This window comes from Sus scrofa, chromosome 17 (assembly GCF_054392235.1).
Source record: "Sus scrofa isolate SSC_HxYL_T2T_F1_AM1 chromosome 17, Sscrofa_HxYL_maternal_Yorkshire_Landrace_v2.0, whole genome shotgun sequence".
In the NCBI taxonomy this organism is placed as follows: Eukaryota; Metazoa; Chordata; class Mammalia; order Artiodactyla; family Suidae; genus Sus; species Sus scrofa.
The window spans coordinates 24,153,765-24,180,842 of record NC_139399.1 but is presented as its reverse complement, the minus strand read 5'-3'; the positions used below and the strand labels follow the sequence as shown (position 1 = coordinate 24,180,842).

At 38.9% G+C, this 27,078-nt stretch overlaps 1 protein-coding gene across 2 annotated transcripts in view; it reads left to right on the top strand.

Moving 5' to 3' along the window:
* Positions 1-27,078, top strand: part of TMX4 (thioredoxin related transmembrane protein 4) — a 49,096-nt gene that overhangs the window by 8,928 nt on the left and 13,090 nt on the right. Inside the window, exons 2-6 of one of the 2 annotated variants that reach the window (XM_085002828.1) lie at positions 3,236-3,475; positions 12,555-12,600; positions 14,209-14,337; positions 17,559-17,604; positions 26,898-26,999. In XM_085002828.1, coding sequence (XP_084858954.1) covers positions 3,454-3,475; positions 12,555-12,600; positions 14,209-14,337; positions 17,559-17,604; positions 26,898-26,999 — 345 coding nt within the window. In that variant the 5' untranslated portion in view covers positions 3,236-3,453. 2 annotated transcript variants of the gene reach the window in all.

The following is a 27,078-nucleotide window of genomic DNA, read 5'->3' as shown; positions in this document are numbered from 1 at the left end:
TGATGTAATAAATGTATTTGTGAGTTGTATGCAAAAAAAGATCTAAGGAAACAAAGAGGATCTACAGTTCTTTAAATTGTACTTAAAACTTTCTTCCTTATTTTTGGTAATGTCTTTTTTTATTCCTTCTGTCTCTTTCTCTCTTTGTTGGATCTTATTTTCCTTAGACATTTTTGTTGTTGTTTGTGTCCATACCTGTGGCATTTAGAAATTCCCAGGCCAGAGATTGAATCTGGATGCGGCAGTGCTGGATCCTTTAATCCACTGCACTGGGTTGGGGACTGAACTGAAATATACTGAAATGCATATCGAAATGTGCTTAAGAATAAAATATTCCTTTTCCCCCTAGAGTTTACCAACTACTTGCCCCAGTCTCATCTTGCACTTGAATATTTGGAAAATATGTAGAAAATAACCATTTTCTCAGATAAAGTATATAATTTCTTTGAAGTTTATTTATTGATTCTGCAAATGTTTATTGAGCACTTACTGGTATACCAGGATGTACTTTGCCTTGGAAATGTAGGGGTATAAAAAAAAAATCTACCTTCAGAGATGTCGGCGGATTGTTCTTGGACTGTTCTCAGGTCCACATCTCCCAGCCCTCCGGGATTGGACAACAAGCTGTAATGGGATGATTAATGACCTTTTAGCATGATCTTGGGACTGGCAGTACTAGTCTTCTTTAGAGACAAGGTAGAGAGGACTAGACTTCCTGATCTTGCCTTTGCGTGCATCTTTTCTTCCCTGATTCATTATCCACAGAACTACCAGCTGGTTTTTCAAAATGTACATCTGATCATAATTCTCTTACCTCTTTAGGGCTAGCCATTGAGCTACTTTTAAGTGCTCAGCACTCTGAGACTTTATACACATTGTTCTCTCTGTTTAGATCAGAACATTCCTTAACCCTCTCTGGGTGTTACTCCTGCTTTAGATCTTAGCACAGATACTTCTTTGTTGGCCCTTCTGAGATCACCCACCTTCCAAGTGTCTCTATAGCATCTCTCCCATGCTTGAGTCATGGCACTTGCCACCTGGATTGTAATTACCTTTTTTTTCCCCCATCATTTCTTTCTTTATTTTTTTTAATTACTCAAATGAATTTATCACATCTGTAGCTGTATAATGATCATAACAATCTGATTTCACAGGATTTCCATCCCACAGCCCAAGCACATCCCCCCACCACCGAAACTATCTCCTACAGAGACCTTAAGTTTTTCAATATCTGTGAATCAGCATCTATTCTGCAAAGAAGTCCAGTCTGTCCTTTTTTCAGATTCCACATGTCAGTGATAGCATTTGATGTTGGTGTCTCATTGTATGGCTGACTTCACTTAGCATGATAATTTCTAGGTCCATCAATGTTGCTAAAAATGCCGGTATTTCGTTCTGTTTAATGGCTGAGTAATATTCCATTGTGTATATGTACCACATCTTCTGGATCCACTCCTCTGTCCATGGACATTTAGGTTGTTTACATGTTTTGGCTGTTGTAAATAGCACTACAGTGAATATCGGAGTACATGCGTCTTTGCGAGTCATGGTTTTCTCTGGATAGATGCCCAGGAGTGGGATCAAATGGTAGTTCTATGTTTAGTTTTCTGAGGAATCTCCATACTGTTTTCCACAGGGGTTGCACCAATTTACAATCCCACCACCAGTGTACTAGGGTTCCTTTTTCTCCACACCTTCTCCAGCACTTATTGTTTGTAGACTTTTTGATGATGTCCATTCTGGCTGGTGTAAGGTGGTACCTCATCGTGGTGTTGATTTGCATTTCTCTAATGATGAGTGATGTTGAACATCTTTTCATGTATTTTTTGGCCATCCATGTGTCTTTGGAGAACTGTCTGTTTAGATCTTCTGCCCATTTTGTGATGGGGTTGTTTGTTTTTTTGGTATTGAGTTGCAGAAGGTGTTTATAAATTTTGGAGATGAATCCCTTGTCAGTTGATTGACTTGCAGAGATTTTCTCCCATTCTGTGGGTTGCCTTTTCGTTTTGTTTAGGGATTCCTTTGCTGTGCAGAAACTTTTCAGTTTGATTAGGTCCCACTTGTTTATTTCTGTTTTTATTGTCAATACTCTAAGAAGTGGATCTGAGAAGATGTTGCTGTCGTTTATGTCAAGAGAGTGTTTGGCCTATGTTTTCCTCTAAGAGTTTTATAGTGTCTGGTCTTAGATCTAGGTCTTTAATCCATTTTGAGTTGATGTTTGTGTATGGTGTTAGGGAGTGTTCTAATTTCATTCTTTTCCATGTGGCTGTCCAGTTTTCCTAGCACCACTTATTGAAGAGGCTGTCATTTCTCCATTGTATATCCTTGCCTCTGTTGTCATAGATTAGTTGTGCGTGGGTTTACTTCTGGGCTTTCTATCCTGTTCCACTGATCTATATTTCTGTCTTTGTGCCAGTACCATATGGTTTTGATGACTGTTGCTTTGTAGTATAGTCTGAAGTCAGGGAGCCCAATTCCTCCAGCTCCATTTTTCTTTTTCAGGATGTCTTTGGCTATTCTGGGTCTTTTGTGCTTCCAAACACACCTTTTTGACTGTATAATCCATAAGGGGAGAAGGCACACTGTCTTGTTCACAGTTGTAGCCTCAGTTTCTAGGATGGTGCTCAGTTCATGGAATGAAAAAATAAAATGTAAGAAGCAGGGTTCTGATTGAAGACAGATTTTTCTAAGTCTTAAGTGTTGAGAGTTGGCTTAAATTTTAAGCCTCTATTTTCTTTCTCAAAATGATTCAGAATTGCCAGAGATCTTTGAAAATGACTCACATTCTTAGGGACCCACAAGCAACAGATCTTCTGGTCTTTGCTAATCAAATTGTCATTTTGATGGATTTGACACTGGCTTGGCTAGTTTAGGGGCAGTCTTGTGAAAATTGTCCTTTGGTAGTGCTCTCAAAACAGAGCTCACCCTCAAATATCAAAAACTATCTGGAAACTGATAAAATTTGGGTTGATTGTAGCACTAACATTGAAATGAAATATTTTAAGTATCACAGTAATTTGTGAAAAATATTAAACTTTGGCTGATCCCCCCCCCAGGGAATTGATATTCACAACATTAAATTCTAGGCATTAAATTCTGTATCAGATGCCTCTGAAAAAGCATGGCTTTTGTATCTCTCTTTAGTTAAATAGTTATTTTTTCAATTGAAATACTCTCTTTTGTTTTATAGGCTTATTTTATGTGTGGATATTGACTAACTGTTTTTCTTTTGTAGTTATGCCCCTTGGTGTCCATCCTGTCAGCAGACTGATTCAGAATGGGAGACGTTTGCAAAGAATGGTGAAATACTTCAGATCAGTGTGGGGAAAGTAGATGTCATTCAAGAACCAGGTACTATGACTGTTGAACATCAAATGCAAAAGTGTGTTGTTTTTAATTCGAATCTCTTTCAAGCATGAAAAGTTGGATGACTGGAATATTCATTACTCATGAATGGACCACCTAAAATCAACAGGTAACATTTTCTCATAGCTATGTCTGGCTATGTATGTTTGTGTTTACACATGCATATGTGCATATATATTTATATTTTTATTTTTTGCTAAGTTATTTGAAAATAAGTTGCAGACATTATGAGACTATCCTTCATTACTTCAGTGTATGAACATCTCCCAAATTATTTCCCACATGTCTTTTTATAGTTTTTTAAACCAGGATCCCTTAAGGTTCACCAGTTATATTTGGTTGTTATCCGAGACCAGCTCAGCAGGTGAGGGCTGAAGAACGGGAGCTGTGAAACTTAAGAAAAAGTTAACATAAAACAAGACACAGAGGAGTTCCCGTCGTGGCTCAGTGGTTAGCGAATCTGACTAGGAACGATGAGGTTGCAGGTTCAATCCCTGGCCTTGCTCAGTGGGTTAAGGATCTGGCGTTGCTGTGAGCTGTGGTGTAGGTTGCAGATGTGGCTTGGATCCCGCATTGCTGTGGCTGTGGCTAGGCTGGTGACTACAGCTCCATTTTGACCCCTAGCCTGGGAACCTTATGTACCTCGGGAGCGTCCCAAGAAATGGCAGAAAGACAAAAACAAAACAAAACCAAACAAGACACAGAGATATTTATCTTAATTAAAGGTGGGAACCGAGGACTCAAGGTCTCAGGGACCAAGAGCCCCACCTCAAGAAACCACCCTGCTTTTATTGTGCTCTATAGGATTACATCAAATGAGGAGGGGGTTGTAGATGCAGGATGTAGTTCTTTTTATCATTTTTAAAAGTTCTTTTATTATTTTAAAAGTCACATAGCTGGTAGATGGTTAAGCTTTTATTCTGACTTTTAGGCATTTAACAATCATTAGCATTGAGGAAGCCTGGCTTTATCTGTCAATGCATAGCATCTAGAGAATCACCATTGTGCTTCTGCAGAAGGCATGCCTATCTGTGGCAACCTGGCATGCCTAGTTTGCACCTCATTCTCCTTACTGATGTATGTTCTGCTGACAACAGCTCATAAACCCCCTGGGGCCATGAGGTTCCTCTTTCTCTTATTTTAACGGGACATATCTTGCTGTGCAAACAGCATGCCAATCTGCACAGGCATGCTTAGACCAACATATTATGTCCTCATTCAGCTGAACACATGAATAACTTATGCCTTTTGGTCTTTGTTCGTAAGCTTAAGTTATTTACCAACATTGCGACTTTTTTTCATGCAGGAATAGGGGTGAAGTAAAGCAGGACAAGATGGAGTTTTCAGCATAGAAAATAGAAGCAAAGAGGCTAAGAAAAGATTGTAGAAACATGTCTCCTGACAAGAATGGTCCTCCATTTTTTCCATGCCGGTGATAACCTGAGAAGAACAGGCCAAGATTTTGTCTAGATGTTTCCTTACAATGACATTTAACTTGTTCTTGTACTTTCTGCATTTTCTTTAAACTTGAACTTCCAGTCTAAAGGCATGATTTGGGTTAGGCATTTATGGAAAGGTGGTACTATGACTTTCTTTGTATTGTATCCCATCAGAGGACACATATGTCACCATTAGTGATGTTGAGTTTGAGTGCTTGGTTGAGGTGATGACACTAAACAGCTCAGTTATTAAGAAGAGACCCCACTTTGTAGCTAACAAGTAATCTGTGGGGCGATACTTTGGGGTTGTAAGATCCGTCGTGATCTTACCTGAATCAGATATTTTATTAAGAGTTTCAAAATGGTGAATTTCTCATTCTGTCACCATCTACATTTATTAGCTGTTAATGGCACAGTTTTTCAAAAGAGGGAGATACTTTAATTCTGAAAAAATACACACAATAAATTTGTATTTATAGTTTAAAAATAACTGTATTATATATAAATTCAGAAAAGTTGAATTTTTATGATTTGTCTCAAATTTGACTATTTTCAGCCTTTATTAGTAAATTTTTTCCTATCTACATTCAACTTCTATCTATTGCATCTTTTTACTAGGAGGAAAAAGACAAGACAGTAGGTATGGAATGTAGTTATTCCTTCTCCATAATGACTGTGAGTTCTACAAACACTTGAATTACCGATTACTTGGACAACAAAATGAATGGTGTCTGAAGAGCTATGTGTTGACAAACCCCTGGAGAGAAATTTCTATTACACACCTTCACCTTTTCAAGGATTTGAATCAGAACCGCTTCTGCCTGTCGGCTGTTTAGAGATGGACAATTATAGTTATTTGTTCATGGTTTTGGCTATTATAGCGAATTTTTCTGTTTGGAGGTCAAGTCAGCACAGTTACATATCTGCTATAAACTTGTTTTTGTGTTTTAGTAGTTTGAGTCCAGTGAAATCAGGTGTAAGCCTTGTTAATTAGTGGGCACCAGACACATTTTATGATGAGTTTCTTAGAAATGCAGCTGGCCTATTCACATTTCAGCCTTTTGGTATACCTGCCATGAATTCACAGCATGATTTGGATTAAAAGAATTAAACAGTTAGCTTTGTGATGGATTCACAGATCTAAGATGTAATTGAATACAGTCTTTCCATCTAAAATGTAGACTTTTTTTTCCGTTGTGAATAGGTTGAATGCTTTTTTTGGTAATCAAGTGCAAGAAATTGATTATGACAAAGTATTTTAAAAACACATTCCTCATTGACTCATAGTATTTATATAAATATAATCTGTGTGTGTGTGTGTGTGTGTGTGTGTGTATGTATATATACTTGAAGTATTTATCAAAGTTGAAGAAAAAAAAGTCTTTGTTCTGGTGTTCTATGGAAATAGTGAAGAAACAAAGCCCCCAAACCAAAAGGTGATTGTTTTGTCTTAGAACAGCTTTTGAAAGTAGAGGCTCTAGAATTCTTTCTTTTCTTTTCTTTTTTTTTTTTTTTTCGGCTATTACTTTGGGCCGCTCCCACAGCATATGGAGGTTCCCAGGCTAGGGGTCGAATCAGAGCTGTAGCCACCAGCCTACAGCAATGCGGGATCCGAGCCTTGTCTGCAACCTACACCACAGCTCACGGCAACGCCGGATCGTTAACCCACTGAGCAAGGGCAGGGACCGAACCCACAACCTCATGGTTCCTAGTCGGATTCGTTAACCACTGCGCCACGACGGGAACTCCTCTAGAATTCTTTCTAATGATAACAAGTGAAAAACTGTAACTTGGAGTTCCCGTTGTGGCGCAGTGGAAGCGAATCCGACTAGGAACCATGAGGTTTCGGGTTCGGTCCCTGCCCTTGCTCAGTGGGTTAAGGATCTGGCGTTGCCGTGAGCTGTGGTGTTGGTTGCAGACTCGGCTCGGATCTGGCATTGGTGTGACTGTGGTGTAAGCCAGCAGCTACAGCTCTGATTCCACCCCTAGCCTGGGAACCTCCATATGCCGCGGGTGCGGCCCTAAAAAGACAAAAACAAACAAACAAAAACCAAAAAAACAAAACTGTAACTGATAACAAAAAATAGACACAATTTTATATGCATGACTGGCCTAGAGAATATGTCACCTAAATTACACTATTTTATGTTTATAATTTTACTTAAAATGTAAACCTAATGCTTTCCAACAATCTTTTAATAGTGTTTAGAAATAAAGTGTTTGTTCTACAAAGTTGTGAGTCCATACCATGCGCCAGGCCCTGTTCTGGATACCAGTGATACAGATGAATGATGCAGGTGAATAGTGATGCAGGTGAATAAGGAAGAAAAGACCTGGCTCCTCACTGAGCTTTTAGAGAAGTAGATAAACAGTCACAAAAGTAAATTAGGAAATAATACCTAGTGGTGATAAGGGCTATGTTGAAAAAGGAAGTGGGGTAAAACTGTAGAAAATGGTGGGAGCCACTATTATTTCAGTAGGATGGCCAGGGAAGAGCTATTTGGCTGTGGGTCTTAATAAACTAAGAAAATGAATTCCAGCAGGCTTTGGGGAGGAGCATTCTAGGCAGCTGTGCCGGTAGGAGTGTACTTGGCTTATTTGAGAAACAATATGACAGCTAGTGTGGTACCCGAGACAGGTGGAGCTGGAGAGGTACCTCAGAGCCAGATAATGCAGGCTCTTGTTGGCCATGGCAAGGAGTATAGATTTTATAGCAAGTATGCTAAAAAGGAAACTACTAGAAGATCAGAGCAGGGGAGTGACATGATTTGATTCATGTTTTAAAAGTATTCCTTTGGCTGCTCTGTGAAGGCTTGTCTGTAAGTGGTCAGATGTAGAAGCAAGAAGAGAAGTCAAAGGTTAATGCAGTAGTCCTGAGTGGAGAGGACAGGTGCTTGGAATAGCAGCAGCCGTGATAAGTAGTTGGACTTGAGATACGGCGTTTGGCTGAAGTATCCAAAAGTTTTTACTGATAGATGGGTTGTTGCACTTGGTATAAAGTGAGAAGATGGAGGAGCCTGAAGGAGGAGCAGGTTTGAGACAGGGTTTGTTTGAGATCTTAATAGAAATCCAAATAGAGATGAGCTAAGAGATAGACATTCGAGGTCATCCGTGCAGATGGTATGTCAAGCAAAGAGAAGAATTGGAATTACCTAGGGAGTGTGCCCCGAAGTGTTCTGAGGATTGAGAACCGGCGCACTCCAACATTTATGAGAACATCTTCCTAAGTTCCAGCGGCAGAAAAGGAGAAACCAGTTCCCTCAAGAAGATGGGGAGGTAGGGGTCCTGGAAGCCAAATGAAGAGAGGCTGTCTTATGTGGTACTTACTCACTGGCAGACCTCTGGGGCAGCTTGTCCCTATTCTTGGAAGCTATTTAAATATTTAATTCATTTTACACAATCCTACATCCTGAATGAGCAGTGGGAGACCATTGAAATATTATTTCCCCTACAATTGAGCTCTTTACTGGATAGTTCTGTGTATAGATTTATATTTGGACACAGATCCCCCTATTACCCTATCTTTCATCAGGGCTGCAGTGTACAGGAATGCTAGAAAGGGATAAATTTGTTTCTTTTTGCCTGCAGGTAAAAGTTAAAAAGAATCTCTTCTTTTTTAGCAAGAATTTTTGAAGTGTTCCTGCAAAGTCCTTAGTTATCCCTGTAACTATTCTATTAGTATATTTAAGAAGAGGTTTTTTTCAGGTATTTTAAATAGAAAATAAGATTGCAGGGTCATAAAGCTAGGATTATAGACACATTGCATTTTTACAGCCAAGATATAAATGTCACGGAGAGGATAGGCCTTCCATTAAATTGCATGACATTACCTGTTTAATACTGCATAGACCACATGATGTTTCAGTTGAGTTGACTTTGGAAAATTAAATTTAAAGAGTATGTACTTGAACCTTCTGTTCCATGCAGATGAGCTTAGTTGTTTAGGACAGGAAGACAGCAGCTGCTTAAAGAGCACGTGACTGTTTCACTAGATTAGAGGGAAACAGATCTGACTCTGGCCACGAATAAGGAGTGTCTTTAAAGCCCCTAATTTACTATAGCAACCAATTTAGTTACAGTCTTTAGTTACTGATAATATTTTAGTTTTATAATTGTAAAGTGTAGTCTTTTGTATTCCATTATATTGACAACTTTATTTGAATTTTTTTGCTTTTTTTTTTTTTTTTTTTTTGGCTTTTTAGGGTCGCGCCCTTGGCATATGGAAGTTCCCAGGCTAGGTGTCAAATCGGAGCTACAGCTGCTGGCCTACATACAACCCAGGATCTGAGCCCCATCTGAGACCTATACCACAGCTCACGGCAACTGAGTGAGCCCAGGATTCAAACCCACGTCCTCATGGATGCTTGTCAGAATCATTTCCACTGAGTCATAACGGGAACTTCTTTATTTCAATTTTGAGAGTAAGATTAGGCTCTCCTTTTAAAAACTGTTAGCGTTTAGGAAGCATTTACTTTAGCCTGTAATTGTGTTTATCACGTTCATGCATTTTAGCTTCATTACAGTCCTGTGAAGAACAGACTGTTTCTACATTGCTCAGAGTGGTGAAGTAATGTGCCTAAAGTAACACAGCTCGTAAGTGGTAGAACAAAAGCTAGTAGCTGTCTCCATTTTCTTAATACTGAATTTAAATAATTTCTGTTGTGGTTTTTTTAACCTGTGAAAATTAGTTTCTTGCCGTAATTTTTATTTCTCTAATCTTTAATTTGTTTTCCTTTGTTGTATGTGTTTAAGATAAGCTTGCTAATAAGAATTTTTTCTGCATTTTTGATTAATGCCCTTGTATATTACTGTTCAGTCTTCATTTTAAAGTGGAAGTTGCCCTTAAAGTGTAAAAGATATGCAGAAGTTTTGGGAGAGCTTGTGGTTAAACTTTATCTCTTTGAGAAGTACTCTTTGTTTCTTCCAGTACTTCCTGAAGTTTGTTACAGTGAACCATTATGCAAACCTTAAAATGAGCTACTGCTCTGTTATAATTCTTTAAGATCCATATTTGTTTTTAAACCCTGAAGCCACAACCTCACGTGGTACTTCCCTCCTCCAAGGTAAGGTGGTCATGGCTTAACTTTTTAGTTTACAAAAATCTCCCTTGACATTTCATAGCATCAGTATTAAAGGTTAGAAAACATTCATGTCAAAAGCTATACATTTTTAAATACCCTTTAATCTAGCCTTTTTGGGGGAACAAGTGTACTGTTTTACCTTCTAGCCTGAAGAAGAAAGATGCAGAAAAATCTCAGAGAACATCTTTCACTGTGTTTTTTTTTTTTCTTCTTCTTCTCTATATTCATTGATTTTCATGGGTGCATTTATTTATAAAGTCTTAAGTTATGTTATCCAATATAATTAAGTACAATTTCTAAAGCACTTAAGACTAAATTAGGGTTTGTTACATCCTCTTGTTTTATTCTAACTTTGAATCAGATTTAAATACAGGAAATAAAAGCATTTTAGTACTTATTATATGTCAGACACTGTTTTCTGTGTGCTTTATAAATATAACATCAGTTAATACTACTGTTAGATATAAATTCTGATGCCCATTTATGAAAAGAAAATTAAAGTTCAGAGAGTTTAAATTAACTGTCTCACATTAAAAACTAATAAGAGGCAGAGGGGAATTTAACCCCAGGCCAGCTGGCTTGTGAATCTGGAAATTCATATTGTATAATTTAATGTGTTTATAAACTACTTTCAAGATGTGTAACTTAATGTGCTTTATGAACTACTTTTAAGATTTATTTGTTTTTTTAATTTTTTGTCATGGCCAGTGATGACACGTGAAGGATTTTAAAAAACAAGTTAAAATATTGTTTTCAGTGGTACCTAACATTTATCAGAAATCTTATTTATTCTGATAAAAATAAAATCTAAATAGAAACTTGAAGTAGTGATGGGATGCTATTTGTCTATTCTTATTTTAAAAGGCCATATAAACAAAGCATAATTCTCTTAATACTGTAGCTCAGATAAAATATTTGAGTGGTCATAAGACTCTCTAGCTATGAGAAAAATAAGATATGAAACTGTTTGCAATAATTATTTTAAGCTAAAAGTATATAATAATTTAGATTGCCAGTGCTTTTTCCCCTTGTAATTTAGAGTTGGAAATACATTAAAAGATACACTTGTTTCTGCAAGGCCAGAATTGCAAACAGTATTAGAGGAGAACATGCTTGTTACCTTCTCAGCTGACTTCTCAGGTCACTTGTGTTTTTGTTAGTCAGTACGACCCCGCCCTGGCCCCAGTGATACAATGATAAATCCATGTAGTAAATGTTTCCTGTTTCTTTTTTTAACAATTGACTTTTATTACCTTCAGAGTACTTTTATTACAATTTTCTTTAAGTGCTATTGGGGTATTTTAGAATCTGCTTGGTTTCACACAAAAAAGAGAATCCTTTTTTGGGAAGACTCATCATTAATTAGTAAATTATTATACTGACTATAGATTTAACTTAAAGGTATAAGCAAATTTCCCATGTTATTAAAAGTAAAGCTTCAGTGTTTCACATCGGGAGTAACTACAGATATGTTAAAATTTGAGTCATTTTATTTGAATAGATATTTGATTTTGACCAGATTATTTTTCAATGAGAAAAGCAAAACAAACATGATGAGAGATGTGAAAATAATGTCTTATTTTACCATGCTGGCCAAAGGAGATCCTTCAGCTATGCTTCTCTTTGCCGGAACCATACTTAACTCACTTTTGGTGCACACATGCATATTACTGATTTGTAAACATTTAAAGAGGATTATGCTCATAACTCCTAGTTTTTATTGCATGTCTCTTTTCTTGATATATCGTCTATCTCTGTTTATAGTCCCGGCTATGATTATGTGATTGTTTTCCGCTGCCGCTAGACTGTATACTCTGAGAACAAAGAATAGACTATAGGTGTTTTTACTTATCTATGTATCTTGAATAGTTATCACAGTCCCTGGAACAAAGAAGATGCTTAGTAAATATTTGCTGAGTGACTAAGGGTTTTCTTTGTGTTTGTCTTCTTTGTGTTTGTCTTCACATGTACCTGGCATAACAGTTGATGTGTAGTTAGTGTTCAGCAAAGGTTTGCTGAAACAAAGTGGAAAAAAAAATCTATTTACTGTGCATAGAATCCCTGACAGTACTTGCAAATTTTATAAATGTGCAAAGATTGTACATGATCCTATTATTTCGTAGTCCTTATTATTCTTTTTAAATGTATGACCGATATGATAATACCTATAATTTACTGAGTCCTTTACTATGTGTTAAGCACTTAATACAATATTATGGCATAACTTTAGAGCAATTCAGTTAAGCTTTTATATTCCCATTTTATAGATGAGGTAACTGAGACTCAGAAAGATTAAGTAATTTATCTAAGGTCACAAAAACTAAACTAAACTAACAACTAAGAGTTTAGTTATTTAACACAGATTATGTGATGTATGACTCTAAAATCTATCCTTTCAGCCATCATTCCAAATAATATACAAGCCAAAAAGCTCTAGTTTAACACTCGGAGACAAGCAAGTTCTATGTCAGTGACTGGAAGGTGTTAGGCATTTGAAAATAGCTAAAATTTTACTTTAAAAAATAGTAAACGTGATTCAGTAATTGGAAAGATTTTACCAATGTGGTTATGAAAGCAAGCTCAAGGCTGCTTGTTTTCTACAGCCTAAGTTAGATGCTTGGGTTCGACTGAGTTTGACTTGTAACTTTTTTGTTTTTGGTTCTTGTAGGTTTGAGTGGCCGCTTCTTTGTTACCACCCTCCCAGCATTTTTTCAGTAAGTTTAAATAATTTTCTGGTCTTGCAAAGATTAGAAATCAGTAGGTGTGTACCAGGAGTTCCAAGTTGTTGTCATAACCGTCACTCATTCAGTTTAGCATTGAAGAGAGAAGGACTGGTTTGCACTGATTGACGCTATTAGAGGAGAAGGATGCCCAGGGCACTGCAGGAAAAGGAACCCAATTTCAAGCAGCAAATAGATGGGCAGGTCAACATTTACCTGATAACATAAAGGATGGAATGGTTCTTAATGGCTAAGTAGGAGTAGGTTAAGCAGGCAAGGTAGAGAAGGCCTTTCTGGATAGAGGATATGTCATGGGAAAACCCAGGGGAAAAGGAGATACCTTCTGAGAACTGTAACTAGGTCTCTATGGCTGGCACATAGGGTACAGTTGGACCATCCTGTGTGATGAGGCTGGAGAAGCTAGGGTAGCAAGGCAGGGGAGAGAAAGAAGGGATGGATTCCACAGATAAAAGAGGGTGGGATCACAGGACTGGTGACTCTTTAGCCATAGGGAAGGAAGGGCATGCAATGACTACTTCCAGGCCATGTTTATCTAGTAAAAGCTCTTGAGGAGCCATTCAGATAACGTGAAGTTTGGAAGACAGAGGTCAGGATGGAAAAGATAGTGTGAGTTGTTTATGCTAATTCCAAATGGAGACATTTGGGGAATAGTTTGATTTCAGGATCTAAAGCTCAGAGGAAAGATCTAGACCAGAGATAGCATTGTGGGAATTCAAGGTAGGTAACTGGTGAAATACATACAATGAGAGAGTAGATAAACCTGTGAAGAGACGCAGGTCAAAGATAGAACCTGAGTTGACTACCATTAGGACATCTGCAGAGAAAAACAGGGAGTGTGGAACTGAGAAAGGATGTGGGAAGAAGAAGTCCAGAGAGCTCCTGTCATAGAAGCCAAGGGGCAGGAGGAAGGCAGGGGTGGGTGAATAGTGAACAGTGCCATGTCAGGCAGGTGCTCCGAGGAGTCATTGGAGGCCCCCAGTGAGAGCAGTTCCCATGGAGTCTTGGAAGCAGGACCCCTGCCTGCAGGAATAGTGAATGAGTAATGTCAAAGGAGAAAACGGCAACTGTAGACTCTAACCTTGGGAAGTGCGACTGGTGAGAAAGTGAGAGGGAGGGAAGACCGAAAGCCTGGGTGAGACTAAGAGGTGTTTTGTTAATTTTCAGGGGAGGGACTTCAATGACATAAATTTAGAAATGTGGATGCAGTGTTTTAAAACTTGATAACAATTGCTGTTTTGCTATTGTAAAAGAAAAGTCGAAATAATTGGTAACAAAAATAATAAAAAGTAATTTGGCAGATTAGACACTGCCAAGGACTTTGCTTATAGTCCACAAACTGTGCAGTGATGGAATAGAATTTTTAATATTTTCTGATTGGAAGTTCTCCTTTGTAATGAATAAGTATTTATGCATGCTTTCTCATTTATGCCAAACTATAATATTTCTTTTTTCTCAATTTTGAGCCAAGTTAAAATTCAGGGTGGAGTTTACATGTAAAACCAATAGATATTTTGACTTTTACTGTCCGTAACACTTGCTATTTTAATGGGTTTATTTTCTATTTGTTTTTATAATTTATAGTGCAAAGGATGGGATATTCCGCCGTTACCGTGGCCCAGGAATCTATGAAGACCTGCAGAACTATATCTTGGAAAAGAAGTGGCAATCAGTTGAGCCTCTGACTGGCTGGAAATCTCCGGCTTCTCTAACGTAATCCTTTTTTTTTTTTTTTTTTTTTTTTTTTTGGTCTCTTTTTAGGGCCACACCCGTGGCATATGGAGGTTCCCAGGCTAGGGGTCCAATCAGAACATAGCCACCAACCTACGCCACAGCCACAACAACACAGCATCCAAACCGCATCTGTGACCTACACCACAGCTCATGGCAACGTTGGATCCCTAACTCACTGAGCAAGGCCAGGGGTCAAACCCTCTTCCTCATAGATGCTAGTCGGGTTCACTAACCGCTGAGCCACAACAGGAACTCCCCTAATGTAACTTATTTTTTAATGACAGTGTTACTGATAAAATGGAAGGTCTCAAATTAACAACCCATAGACCTTGAAAGTCTACATTTTTTTCATATTCACCCTGATGACACAAGCTCATGTTTGGCTCATGTTGTGTTTGTGGTTTTATGACCTACATATGTTTGAGCTGGTTGTTAGGATACTGAGAATTAGGTGTTCAGACTCAGGTGGCTTACAGAAAGCCTCTCTAGCTTTTGCATTAAGCCATACCACCTTTTTCTCTTTCCTAGATGGGTGTTGAACACCGTTTATGGTTCTTTCTTCCTTTTAAATTATTGGCGAGGTAGAGGAGTATCTCTTCTTTGAACTATCATGAAGGCATTGCTGTTGTATCTGTGTGGAAAATAAAATCTATAGTGTCCTTCGCTGCCTAGAGAATACTGCCTGGGTAACTTTTGGCCATGATGGCGAACTGTGTAAAGCTTGGTGAGGGAGATAAGGCCAAGCCATAATAACTTTTTTACCGTCAGTTTTAATTTTGAATGAATTGTCATACTTATAATGAATTTTATGTTAATATATATAAGTATAAGGAACATCCCTGCTGGAATAGGATCAAATCGTGTCATACTTCAGGAAGAAGTAACCCGGTCGCATTTATTGGAAATATATGCTTATTCTAAAAGAAACTTTATTCTAAAAGAGTTTTATTCTACAAGTATGTGAACACTGATTTTATGCCAGATACGGTTCTTGGCGCTAGATGTTCAACATCAAACAAACCAGATGTGACTCTTCTGTTCTCCTAGGGTGACTTGAAGTAAGACAGATTAAGAAAAAAAAAAAATGTAAAAAATCCTAATCTGTCAGGGAAGGGACAAATTAGGAATTTGGAATTAACATATACATACTACTGTATCTAAAATAGATAATCACCAGGCACCTACTGTGTAACACGGGGACCTCTACTTCATATGCTGTAATAACCTATATGGGAAAAGGATCTGAAAAAGAATAGGTATATGTATAACTGAGTCACTTTGCTGTACACCTGAAATCAACACATTATAAATCAACTCTACTCCAGTTTAAGATAAAAAATTAATACTAAAAAAGGAATCATAGTCTGGATAAGGGCTGCTAAGAAAACGAAAAGAAAAACCAGACCTTTACGGAGTCAGGAATAACTGGGAGCAGGTCCTCCGTTAGGTGAGGGGCGAGGGAGGTGGCTGTGAGGGAAGGGCTGCCAGTGAGAGCTGAAGGATAGCACAGCCTTGCCAGTGATGAGCAGGGGGAGGAGTGATCCCTGGAGTGAGTATAGCATCCCAGCAGCGGGGCCAAGGTCAGGCACCGAGAAAGGGAGGGAGAGGAGTGTAAATTAGGAAGTCAAGGTGGGCAGGAACCAGATCAGACAAGCCCATGGCCACAGTGAGGAGCTAGAATGTTAGCTGTAGAACAGTGAGAAGGTGCGCTTAGGCAGAGGCTGGAGAGGTCGAGAGTGGAGATGTGAGACGGGTAGAAGGCTGTTGCAGGTCTAGCCCAGGGATGGTGTCATGCATATCAGGGTGGTGGCGGTGGGGATGGAGAGAGTGGGTAGGTTTAAAATATGTTTTAAAGGTGGATTTGGCTAAGGTGAAGGAGAGGGGAGATTCACATGTACAAGCATGTGTGCATGCACATGCACACAGACACACGCACTCTCTCCCAGGTTTCCAGTTTGTGAATTTGATGGTACTGGTACCAGTTGCTGATTTGAGCAAGAGAAAATCAGGGGTGTGTGTTGGATGTGTTAAGATTGAGAGGCAGACTTTGTAGAGCTGTCAGTCTGGATGCATGGAGATGGGTCTCCATGGAGAATTCAGGAACATAGATACAGAACATAGAAATAGAGGAGTCAGCAAAAGGAAATTGAAAATGAGTACCAGGAAGACAGGAGGACAAGGCAGGGTGTGCAATTTCCTAGAAGCCAAGTAAAAGGTATGAAAGGAACAGGGACTTAGTCACTTGTGTCCCATGTTACCAAAGACTGAAGTACGATCAGTCTGGGACCTTGGCATTGATTGAAGCAACACAGTATTATTGTGGCCTTGATAAGGAGTGACAGTGCAGGATGGAAGCCAGATTTGAATGGGTTAAAAATAGAGCAAGGAAGAAGCAGTAGCAAGCTTAGGCTACTCCTTAGAGAACTTTGTGAAGCTGGAAGGCCATGTGGGGTCCTGTGGTGCTCTTTTCAAAAGATGAGAGAGAATAGAACGTGTTTTTTATGCAGATGAAGGTGACCCAGTAGAGAGGTAGAAATTTGCTAATGAAGGAATAGGGCTGACAGAAAGAACCAAGTTGTTAACAAGAGAGAAGGGATGGGATCCAAGGCACGAGGGGAGGGTTTGGACTGTGGTCGGGCAGGTAGGCTTTCTCTGTTGCAACAGGAGAAGGTGGGTCCCAGTGTATGCCAGGCTCAGATTTGGTGCTGGGAAGATAAGACAGATGACATGATAGCTTCTGCTTTCACATGACAGACAAGGAGTGTCTGTTAGCTGAGAGAGCATGGGGAGGGAGGGGGAGGGTTGGAAGAGAGTGAAAAGGATTTGAGCTTTCATCTCAGACAGAGCCTGAAAAATTACAGTGGGACTGGGCCATATTGAGTGCTCACTGAGGTTTGTGACTGTGAAGAGGGGTCATGTGATTTTTTTTTCCCCCAGAGATACTCAGCTGCTCAGGGCTGGGCTTTTTGCCGGGCATGTACCATGGAGGGAAAAAGAACCAGGGTTTATGACTGTATTTACAGCAGAGTAATTCAGATGATGGTCGTGGAGTCTAAGTTCTTTAAGGACAGAAGTGAATCTGGGAGAAAGGACAATGTCTTGTAAGAAGTGAGGAGGTAGTCCTTGTGACTTGAGTTTTGTTGTTTTGGTTTGGTTTTTTTATACTATCCATCACCAATGGTTCTCCTTCTGCTTTTCAGGATGTCTGGAATGGCTGGTCTTTTTAGCATCTCCGGCAAGATATGGGTAAGTTGATACACCTTTTTGCTTGTATTGGAAGAGAGGGGTTTTTTAAGAGTGAGTATATATTTTCTAGATAATGGGAAAATAAACATTTATAAATGGTTTTATAATTTCACTTTAAAAAAAAAAATTTTATGGTCACACCATGGCATGTAGAAGTTCCTGGGCCAGGGATTGAATCAGAGCCACAGTGGTGACCTGTGCCATAGCCGTGGCAATGCTGGATCCTTTAATAAACTATGCTGGCCTGGGGTCAAACCACACATCTGCACTGACCCAAGCCATTGGAGTTGGGTTCTCAAGCCACCGCACCATGGTGGGAACTCCTCACTTTGCTACTTAAGACACACAACTCCTTTTACATGGGGTCATAGTGGAAATGTGTCTGTGTGTAAAAGGACATAAATCGGACAAAGGCCTATAATTATTGTCAAAGTCAGATCAATGATGAATCCCTTTTTCCAAGCTGAAAGGGATTATGGGGTTTCACTTCATCTATATTTTCCCTTTGTTGTAATCTCCCTTCAGATCAAAAATTGTCTCAATGTCAGGGATCAGCAAACTCACTCATTACCTATTTTGTGGACCTGCTTTCAGTCTACGATGGTAGAGATGAATAGTTGTGTTGGAGACTCTACGGCCCACAAGCCTAAGATAGCTATGATGTGGCCCTAAAGGAAAAGTTTGCGAGCCCTGCTACATATGATCGTATCATTTCACTGAGTCCTGCAAGTGAGTTAGAACTGTTATTTAGGTGAAAATGTTGAGCTGTTCTGTAGTCCTGAATAAGTCACATAACCTTTTACTCCTCTACATGTAGGGTGAACTAAGTCCTGCCAGATTGGACAAAATTGCTGTGGAATTAAATATGTATCCTTAAAGTATTTCAAAAAAATCTTTAGAAGTGAGTCCCTCCCTTTATTTGTCTTTTTTGAGCAGTGATTATAGGTCCTGCATCATATTTGGAACTTAACATTCAGGGAGTTCGTGAAGACTCTGTTTTTCATGCATGTTCTTATATGTGTGGGGAAATTGAAGCACAACTTTTTGTGTCCCAGTTTCTCAGTTGTATTATATTTTCTGCCTTGTGAGATAGAATATATACTTTAGGTTTTTGCTTTGTTTTGTTTTACAACAGAGACTAAGTTGGTGACTTGGATTCAGTCTTTTCTGGTTAAAATTTTTTAACTTTTTTTTTTACATTTGTGTGTCATATTAAACAATAACCAGCATGTTTCCTCTTTTCAGATAGTATGAGTTTTGTATGGTTGTCTTCTGCTGTTTTCTTAAAATTGGTGAAAGTTTGTTCAAAGGTTGAGAATTAAGAATTGCAAACCAGGAACTCAGAGTAAGGGATTCTGCCTTTTGCAGCATGTTAACACTAAAGGTTGATGGAGTCATATATTCCGATAGCTGTCTGAAAACCTTGTAGCCATATAATGTTTAATCCAACAGAATAATTGTATTAGGTGTCGGGAATCACCATCAAGACCTTAGCACAGAACCTATCATAACTGCAGATCAAGAGGTGAGTTTTTTCTGAGGTTTAAGGAAAGCTTATAAGGAAGTTGATCAAGATCTTCACACATTGTTAAGGAGCAGTTTTATTTTCAAAGATAGTACCAAAAGAAAGAAATAATTGCTCAGATATCTTATGGCTTAGCTGATAAACAAGGAGTTGCAGTTTTTCTTTATTTTATTTCATTTCTTTTCTTTTATTATTTTGTTTTATTTTATTTGCTTTTTTAGGGCTCTACCTGCAACATATGGAGGTTCCCAGGTTAGGGGTCGAATTGGAGTTATAGCTGCCAGCCTACACCACAGCCACAGCGATGCAGGATCCGAGCCACATCTGTGATCCGCACCGCAGCTCACGGCAACGCCAGATCCTGAACCCACTGAGCGAGACCAGGGATCAAACCTGCAACCTCATGGTTGCTAGTTGGATTCATTTCTGTTGCGCCACAGTGGCGACTCCCAGTTTTTCATTTCATACAAATGCTTATAACATTTGGCATTTGGAGCACATCAAGGCTGGGAATTGTTGTTATTATCTTTGTAGGCACAGTGCACAGTCTTGGGCAGTATAAGTGGGTTCTGGATTCTGTGTGGATGCATTGGACTGTAGAGAAAAGGCCATTTGGAGAATAGTATGATGCATCTCTGAATAACCAACTAAGATGTTCTTATTAGTGGTTGAGAAGTATAAATAATATTTATATATTTTATGTATGTATGTGTGTGTATATGTATATTTAGACTTTCCAGATATTTAAAAAAACAAAAAAAATTTATAAGCTACACTGTAGAATTTGAATATAATCAATAACACTTTATAGTCTCTAAGGTCATTTTGTCTAATATTAATACCATATTTTTTTCTTTTTGGTTAGCACATACCTGGAATGTTTTTTTTTCTGCTTTCAGCCTTTTTATTACTATGTTTTAAGTGATTATAAAAAGTAATTCTTTTAACTGATACATTTAGTCTGTTTATATCTATTGGGATTACTCATACATCTCCCCTGATTGTAGATTGTGTGTGGACGTGTGCGACCCAGTCCTTGGCCACCCCTCAGGATGTGTGTGGGGGCTGGGGTGTGGATATACCTGACTGAAAGAATGTAGATGGCAGGTTTGTAGTTTTTTTAATCTCATTCATGTATACATTACCTTTAAAATCTGTAATAGAAATATGGTGTTGTAGTTATTAGCATCTGGCTTCCCCGAGCCTCTTGACAACTTTGTAGTTTATTTTATTCTTAGAAACAAATGCCCAGCCTTTCATCAAATCTCTGGAAAGGGCTCTCCCCATGTGTGTTTTCAGAGTTCAGCCCTTATCCTCCTATCAGAGGGTATGACCTCTGGCCTGGTGGGACCCAGTCCTTGGCTACACATCAAGTCTCTGTTTCCCCCTATAAGCACGGGGTATAGTTGTCCTGGTTGTCCTGTGGAGCTCCTTACTGAGCCAGTCCTCCTTGCTGACTGCCTGGCCGCTCAGTTAGCATATTCAGCTGGTTCTTTTCCCTTTACCCAAGGTCCTCACATTGGTGTTGAGTGTATGTGGGGAACATCATCTGGTTTTTAACTCAAGTGTGGATTGTTGAAAACTGTAGTGCAACCATATTAGCAATGAACAGAAGAAACACAGCGTGTGGTGTGTGAGAGAGAGAAAGAACATGGCTTTAACTAAAAAGAATGCAGATGCTGAGAGAAGAAGATAATAACAGGAAAGAGGGAAAGACGTGCAGGGCCAAACGCCAACGAGGCAAGATTATTGATGTCCATCCACAGTCTCTTGTATCAGGCCAGGATTTTGTGGATGCTAGACAGATAGGAGTCAGTCTTTTGTTAGCAACAGAGTCCCATGGAGGTGTTGCTCGTTAGATGTACATCCTTCCATAGGGAAATTATGTTATTAAGTGGGAGAAAAGATAAAGCAGTTTGTTGTGTGTTTTGTTTATATGGAGTTTTTTTTTTTGTGTGTGTGTACATAGGAAAATGCCTGGGAATTTACATTTCAGTGCAGCGGATATGAATCCGGCTAATATCCATGAGGATGTGGGTTCGATCCCTGGCCTTGCCGTGAGCTGTGTGGTGTAGGTCACAAATACAGGCTAGGATCCTGTGTGGCTATGGCTGTGGTGTGGGCTGGCAGCTGTAGCTACAATGTGAACCTTAGCCTGGGAACTTCCATGTGCTGTAGGTGAGGCCCTAAAAAGAAAAAAAAAGAAAAGAAAAGGAAAAAAAAAAAAGGAAAATGCCTGGAGAGAGATCAATCAGGTAATCAAAAATGGTTACCTCTGATATTAAAATTATGGTTGATTTTTAAAAATCTCTTTTTCTGTATTTGATTTTTTTTCTAATGAAAAAGAGAAAACAAAAACAAGACCTCCGTCTGGAAGATCGGGGCCCACTGAACCATTAATTCTGTAGGGTCTTTGAGTTTCTTTGTTAGGAGTTCAGCCAGCTTGCTGGGTATGGCATCCTGGGGATAAAAGCTGGGCCTCAGGATGCCAGGATTACCTACCCATGACCCACATACAGCTGAGTTCTGACAAACTCAGGGATTTTGCTGGGTCTGAATTTGGCTTTCTTAACTCTACATGAATCTCTCGTATGTTCTTGTTGAATAAACCGTTAAGGTGAGAAAGTCCCTTGAATAGAATGGAATAAGCCAGATCCTGTGAGTTTCCTGCTTGAATCCTAGAACCCTTGGGATCCTTGATAGGTAATTTGTACCACAGTCCAGGGGCCAGAGTAAACAATTTGGAGTCTTCCTTCCATCACCAAAATTCTAATTGTCTTTCATACTCATGCTGATATCCACTTCCCTATTTTATTTATTTTTTTGATCAATTGTTTTTTAATGGTTGCATCTGCAGCACATGGAAGTTCCCCTGGTAGGGGTTGAATTGGAGCTACGGCTGCCAGCCTATGCCACAGCTACGGCTGCCAGCCTATGCCACAGCTACAGCAGTTCTGATCTGAGCTGTGTCTGTGACCTATACCACAGCTCATGGCAATGTTGGATCCTTAACCCACTGAGCGAGGCCAGGTATCAAGCCCATATAGTCATGGATTCTAGTCCGGTTTGTTTCTGCTGAGCCACAACAAGAACTGCTCCACTTAAATATTTTAATTTGTAAGTAAACTCATAGAAGTCATTTCCACTTAGGCTATAATTCCTATCCTGATGTTCTGCTCACCTGAAACTGAGTCACTGACGCCCACAAGAAGTACAACAAGAGAAGTTTCTCAAAGAGTAGACATCTTCTGAGTACAGAATTGATACTGATATTCTCTCTATGGTAGTGGTATACAATTTCTTTAAAGTTTTATTCAGCTTTAAAAAAGTGACTCAATGAATAATGTTAATAACCTAAAGGATAGTGCAGGTGGCATTTCTGATGCCATGAAGATGGTGTGCAGAAGACCGAATGTGGGAGGCACCGCACATTCAATTGAGGCTGGAGCCACAGTCAGGGTTAGGAATCCTGTGTCTGTGGCCCATGTGCGCAGAGACCGCCTAGTCCTTGTGTCTCCTCCTCCCTTCTCACGGGTGGCTACAGAGACACAGGAGGCATTGTTTTTCTCTCTTCCAAGGAGACAGGTCGCTGTTCTCCAGCTGGTGTATATTTCTGAACCCATTTCCTTGCCATGGACACTGTTACTATAACATTTAGAATGCTTAGTTTAAACCTGGTGCCTATTATGTACCTGTTAGATTCATTAATCACTGTTGTCATCATTGTTTTACTCCCCCCCCCCAATTAGGCAACAAGGAATACTTTATCTTTTTTTTTTCATGTATTTTTTTAACCGTGGGCTGATAGCAAGATTGAAATGGACTCCTATGGCAGTTGTACAGTGTGTACTTTTGCTAACTAGGCTTAGTATTTGAATGTATTTAAACATTATTTTATTTGATTTGGTGAATTTGTGCTACTTACTGAGCTCATACAGGATATAACATAATTCTTCTCCTCAGTGTTTCTATTGTTATGAAAGGATGCAGGCATATGGCAAATTTAAGCTACAATTAGGTGTGCTACATCCTTGGGAGGACAGTCTGTGTGATGGAGATTTCATGCTTTATAAATAGCTCATGATGAGAAGTGAAGGCCATGGGTATTTAGACTGGAGAATAACTAGAGTAAATTTTAAAACTCCAAAACATTCCTTGGCATTTTATATAGTGGTGTCTCTTCTCTTACTGTTTTCGGATTTTTTTTTTCTTTGTAAAAATATCTGGAACAATATTACAGCACGGTGGTGCACATGCACAAGTGACCTCTGCTAGAGCCTACAAGGGGCTGCATGCTTGTGTCTTGTTGCAGGTGTTGAGAGGGTAAAACATGGAAGGGGACTTGAACTTTTGGCCATGACTGGAGAAGTCTTTCTGAACTGCTCCCACACAGGGAAGGCATTTTGAGGATCCTAAACCATGCCTGAAAGGGATATAAGGATTGTCCCCAAACTTCTCAGAGTATATATCCTGTGATACGGGTGGGATCTGAATTCTGAATGCTCTCTGTTCTTGGGGGCCAACCCCGCTCTGAGTGAGACTGCAGCTCTGGGCTGGTTGGGTGGTGCCCTTGGGTGGCATTTAATCTGATCTGGGGTAGTTCAGGTCCCAAAAGGAGTGCTGGCCTTCCTGGGGAGGGGAGGCTCCACCTCTCACCCCTGGATGCCTTGGCCTGGCTCTGTTCCTTAAATCCATCTGATCGCTGGTTGGAATGTTCTTCTCATATATTCTCTTGTCATGGTGTCTTCAGATAGTCCTCATTCAAATCTTTATGTAGCCAAAACTTAGCTCTAATTCAGTCATCTAGTACAAAAGCATAATAGTATATAAGGTATGGGGCCTGGTGGATGACGTTTTCTTGCATTTTGGGAAAATAATAGGATGCTTCCTTGTGATGAACACTTATAATATTGAACCAGGATCAGTATTTTCCACAAGCAAAAACTGTTACTTTGCCTGGCAAATAATGATACAGAAACACAGAAATCCAGAACTGAAAACTAAAATCAGTTTTAATCAGTTATTACTTGGGAAGGTACACATATAGCAAAACTTCAAGTACCCAGTACCAGGAACCGCAACACTCTTAAAAGTATTCTCAAACCATTGTGGACTTAGACGAAGTAAACAGATGAAGGATTTGTGGCTGCCCTTGTGCAAACATAGTTTGATTAATGAGAATTTAGTAATAGTCACCTAAAAAGACCACAAGATGGCAGAGTTTCTCTAAGAAGCTCAAATAAATCCTTTAAAGAATAAGTCCATACAAGAATGTTGAAGTGGAGCCTATTATAAGAGAATGTGTTTGAATGTACTGAGAAGTATGAGACCCAGAATGCAATGATTCAAAGGCAAATAATTTACTGAATTCTAGAAAATAACTTAGAAAATTTATTAAGGCTTTTTTTTAATCCTTTATTTTGTAGAAAGGGCATAAGATACTGTCCAGAAGGACTTATAACTTGTTATTCATTCCAGCCATGTGGGCAGGTACTACCTATAAAGCAGGTTCCAGAATTCATACCTCTGTGGGGCAGCACAAAGGCATACTGGCTTTCCAGCTCTTCTGATTCTTTGGCATATTTCACCTTAATGATGACATTGAATCATCAAGAAAAGTGTAAATAAACTATGTTCAGTTTCCTAAAGTAGAGAATACACAATGCATTTTTAAAGTTCCATTGAACAGAGTTTGAAAGAAAATGAAATAAGCTTTTATATCTCAGATACCTTTTTTGCATACTGGGCTGTAGAATACTGGACTATTCTTTTTTTTTTTTAAAGAATATTCTACATTCCTTGGTGTGTTTATTTTATTTTACTGTCTTTTTAGGGCCACATCTGCAGCATATGGAAATTCCCAGGCTAGGGACTGAATTGGAGCTGTAACTGCCAGCCTTACCACAGCCACAGCAACACAGGATCTGAGCTGCATCTGTGACCTACACCACACCTCACAGCAACACTGGATCCTTAACCCACTGAGCAAGGCCTGGGATCGAACCCGTGTCCTCATGGATCCTAGTTGGGTTCATTACAGCTGAACCACAATGGGAACTTCAACTGGACTGTTAATAAATAATAACCCTGGCTGAAGACAGAGTGGTGACCAGTGCCATCAAAGAGGACAGATGACAATTTTACAAATCAAGAATTGTTTGCATTTCTATGAATAGTTTAATTATTTGCAAATCATTAAACTATTCATAGAATCATTAAACTTTTCTCTATTCAATAAATGTTTAATGAACAATTTGATTACATATGTCAGTATTGAAAAATGTGATGAGTCCTTAGATAATATCTCTACTGCTGACTTAAGAATTTGAGAGAAGAGATCTCAGATTATTCCAGATCAGTTAAAAAGATTTTTTGTTTGTATATTTATTATTCTGAATTAAATACATCATTTAATTGTATTAATACTTATAAACTGAGAAACTTGGGTAACTTAGGTTTTGAGAAATATTAAATTAAAATGGACTCTTGCAAGAGTTCCCGTCGTGGCTCAATGGTTAACGAATCTGACTAGGAACCATGAGGTTGGGGGTTTGATCCCTGGCCTTGCTCAGTGGGTGAAGGATCTGGCATTGCTGTGAGCTGTGGTGTAGATCGCAGATCTGGTGTTGCTGTGGCTCTGGTGTAGGTCTGCGGCTACAGCTCCTATTCTACCCCTAGCCTGGGAACCTCCATATGCCACAGGTGCGACCCCAGAAAAGACCAAAAAAAAAAAAAAAGTGTAATCTTGGACTCATTTTCATCCACTTCATCAATTCTAGGCAAGTCATTCAATCCTTATCTCTGCCTGCTGGTGTCATTTAGCTTTGAGCCGTTTCATCCTGTGCCCAGTTATCTTAAGGAGAAAAACATCTATAGTCATAACAAAAATCATAAAACTATCAGTTTATAGTGAATGTTTTTGAAGCTGTAAGGGCCTAAAATAGATGATTACAAAGCCATCATGAGTCAATGTGGCTCCTGCAAGCCCATATCTAAATGGGCTTTGCCTCCAAACTAGCAGGTTCATATCTATAATTCCTGTATGATTTATCCTCTAAATAATTTCTAGCTAAGATTGTTATCTCCTCATTCATTTTTTTAGTGTTTAGCATCAGAGTCCCAGGGAATAGAGAACACGAGGGGATGTGAGCTCTCCTCAAAGACTGATGAAATTTTATTTGCTCATAATGAATTGTCTGGATAATTTCTTCTGCCTGTTATTACATTAAGGTTTTATGGTGAGCAGAGAAGTTGTTAAGGATGGTTGAGGGTAGAACAATAAGATTCTAATTAGAAAAAGGACGTACGGAGACATTTTAAACAGTTGATGTTTGTTAAGTAGTAATTTCTGCCTAAAAATTGGTAAAGGACCAAAAAAGTTTAATTTTTTATGAACGTCGTATTATGGGTGAAAATTGAAATGTATAAATTATTAGGAGACAGTGACCAAAAAAAAAAAAAAAAAAAACTCTCATGGTGGAAGAAGGGAGTAGATAAACAATTTTACCAGAGTTCCGCTTGATCATGAACTTGGAGGAAGCATAGCTCTTACTGGGAATGACCTTGGTTGTTACTCTCAGATTTTCAGTGTTGTGAAATTTGACTTGTTCTTGAAGAATCATGTAGATACATTAACCACTGGATGACCTTTGAGAAAGCTTGTATAATTACAAACAGTCTGCAAGTTTGTGTTATAGCTAGAAGGAAGATTCAGACATTTTTGGTCCTCATTCTAAATAAATATTTTATGTTTTTCTTCTGATTGCAGCATCTTCACAACTATTTCACGGTGACCCTTGGAGTTCCTGCTTGGTGTTCTTATGTCTTTTTCATCATAGCCACCTTGATTTTTGGCCTTTTCATGGGTCTGGTAAGAGATAATGCTGGTCTTTTTTTCTTGTCTTTAAAACCAGTTGGTTTCATGTAAAACTGGAAAGCAGCCAAGAAAG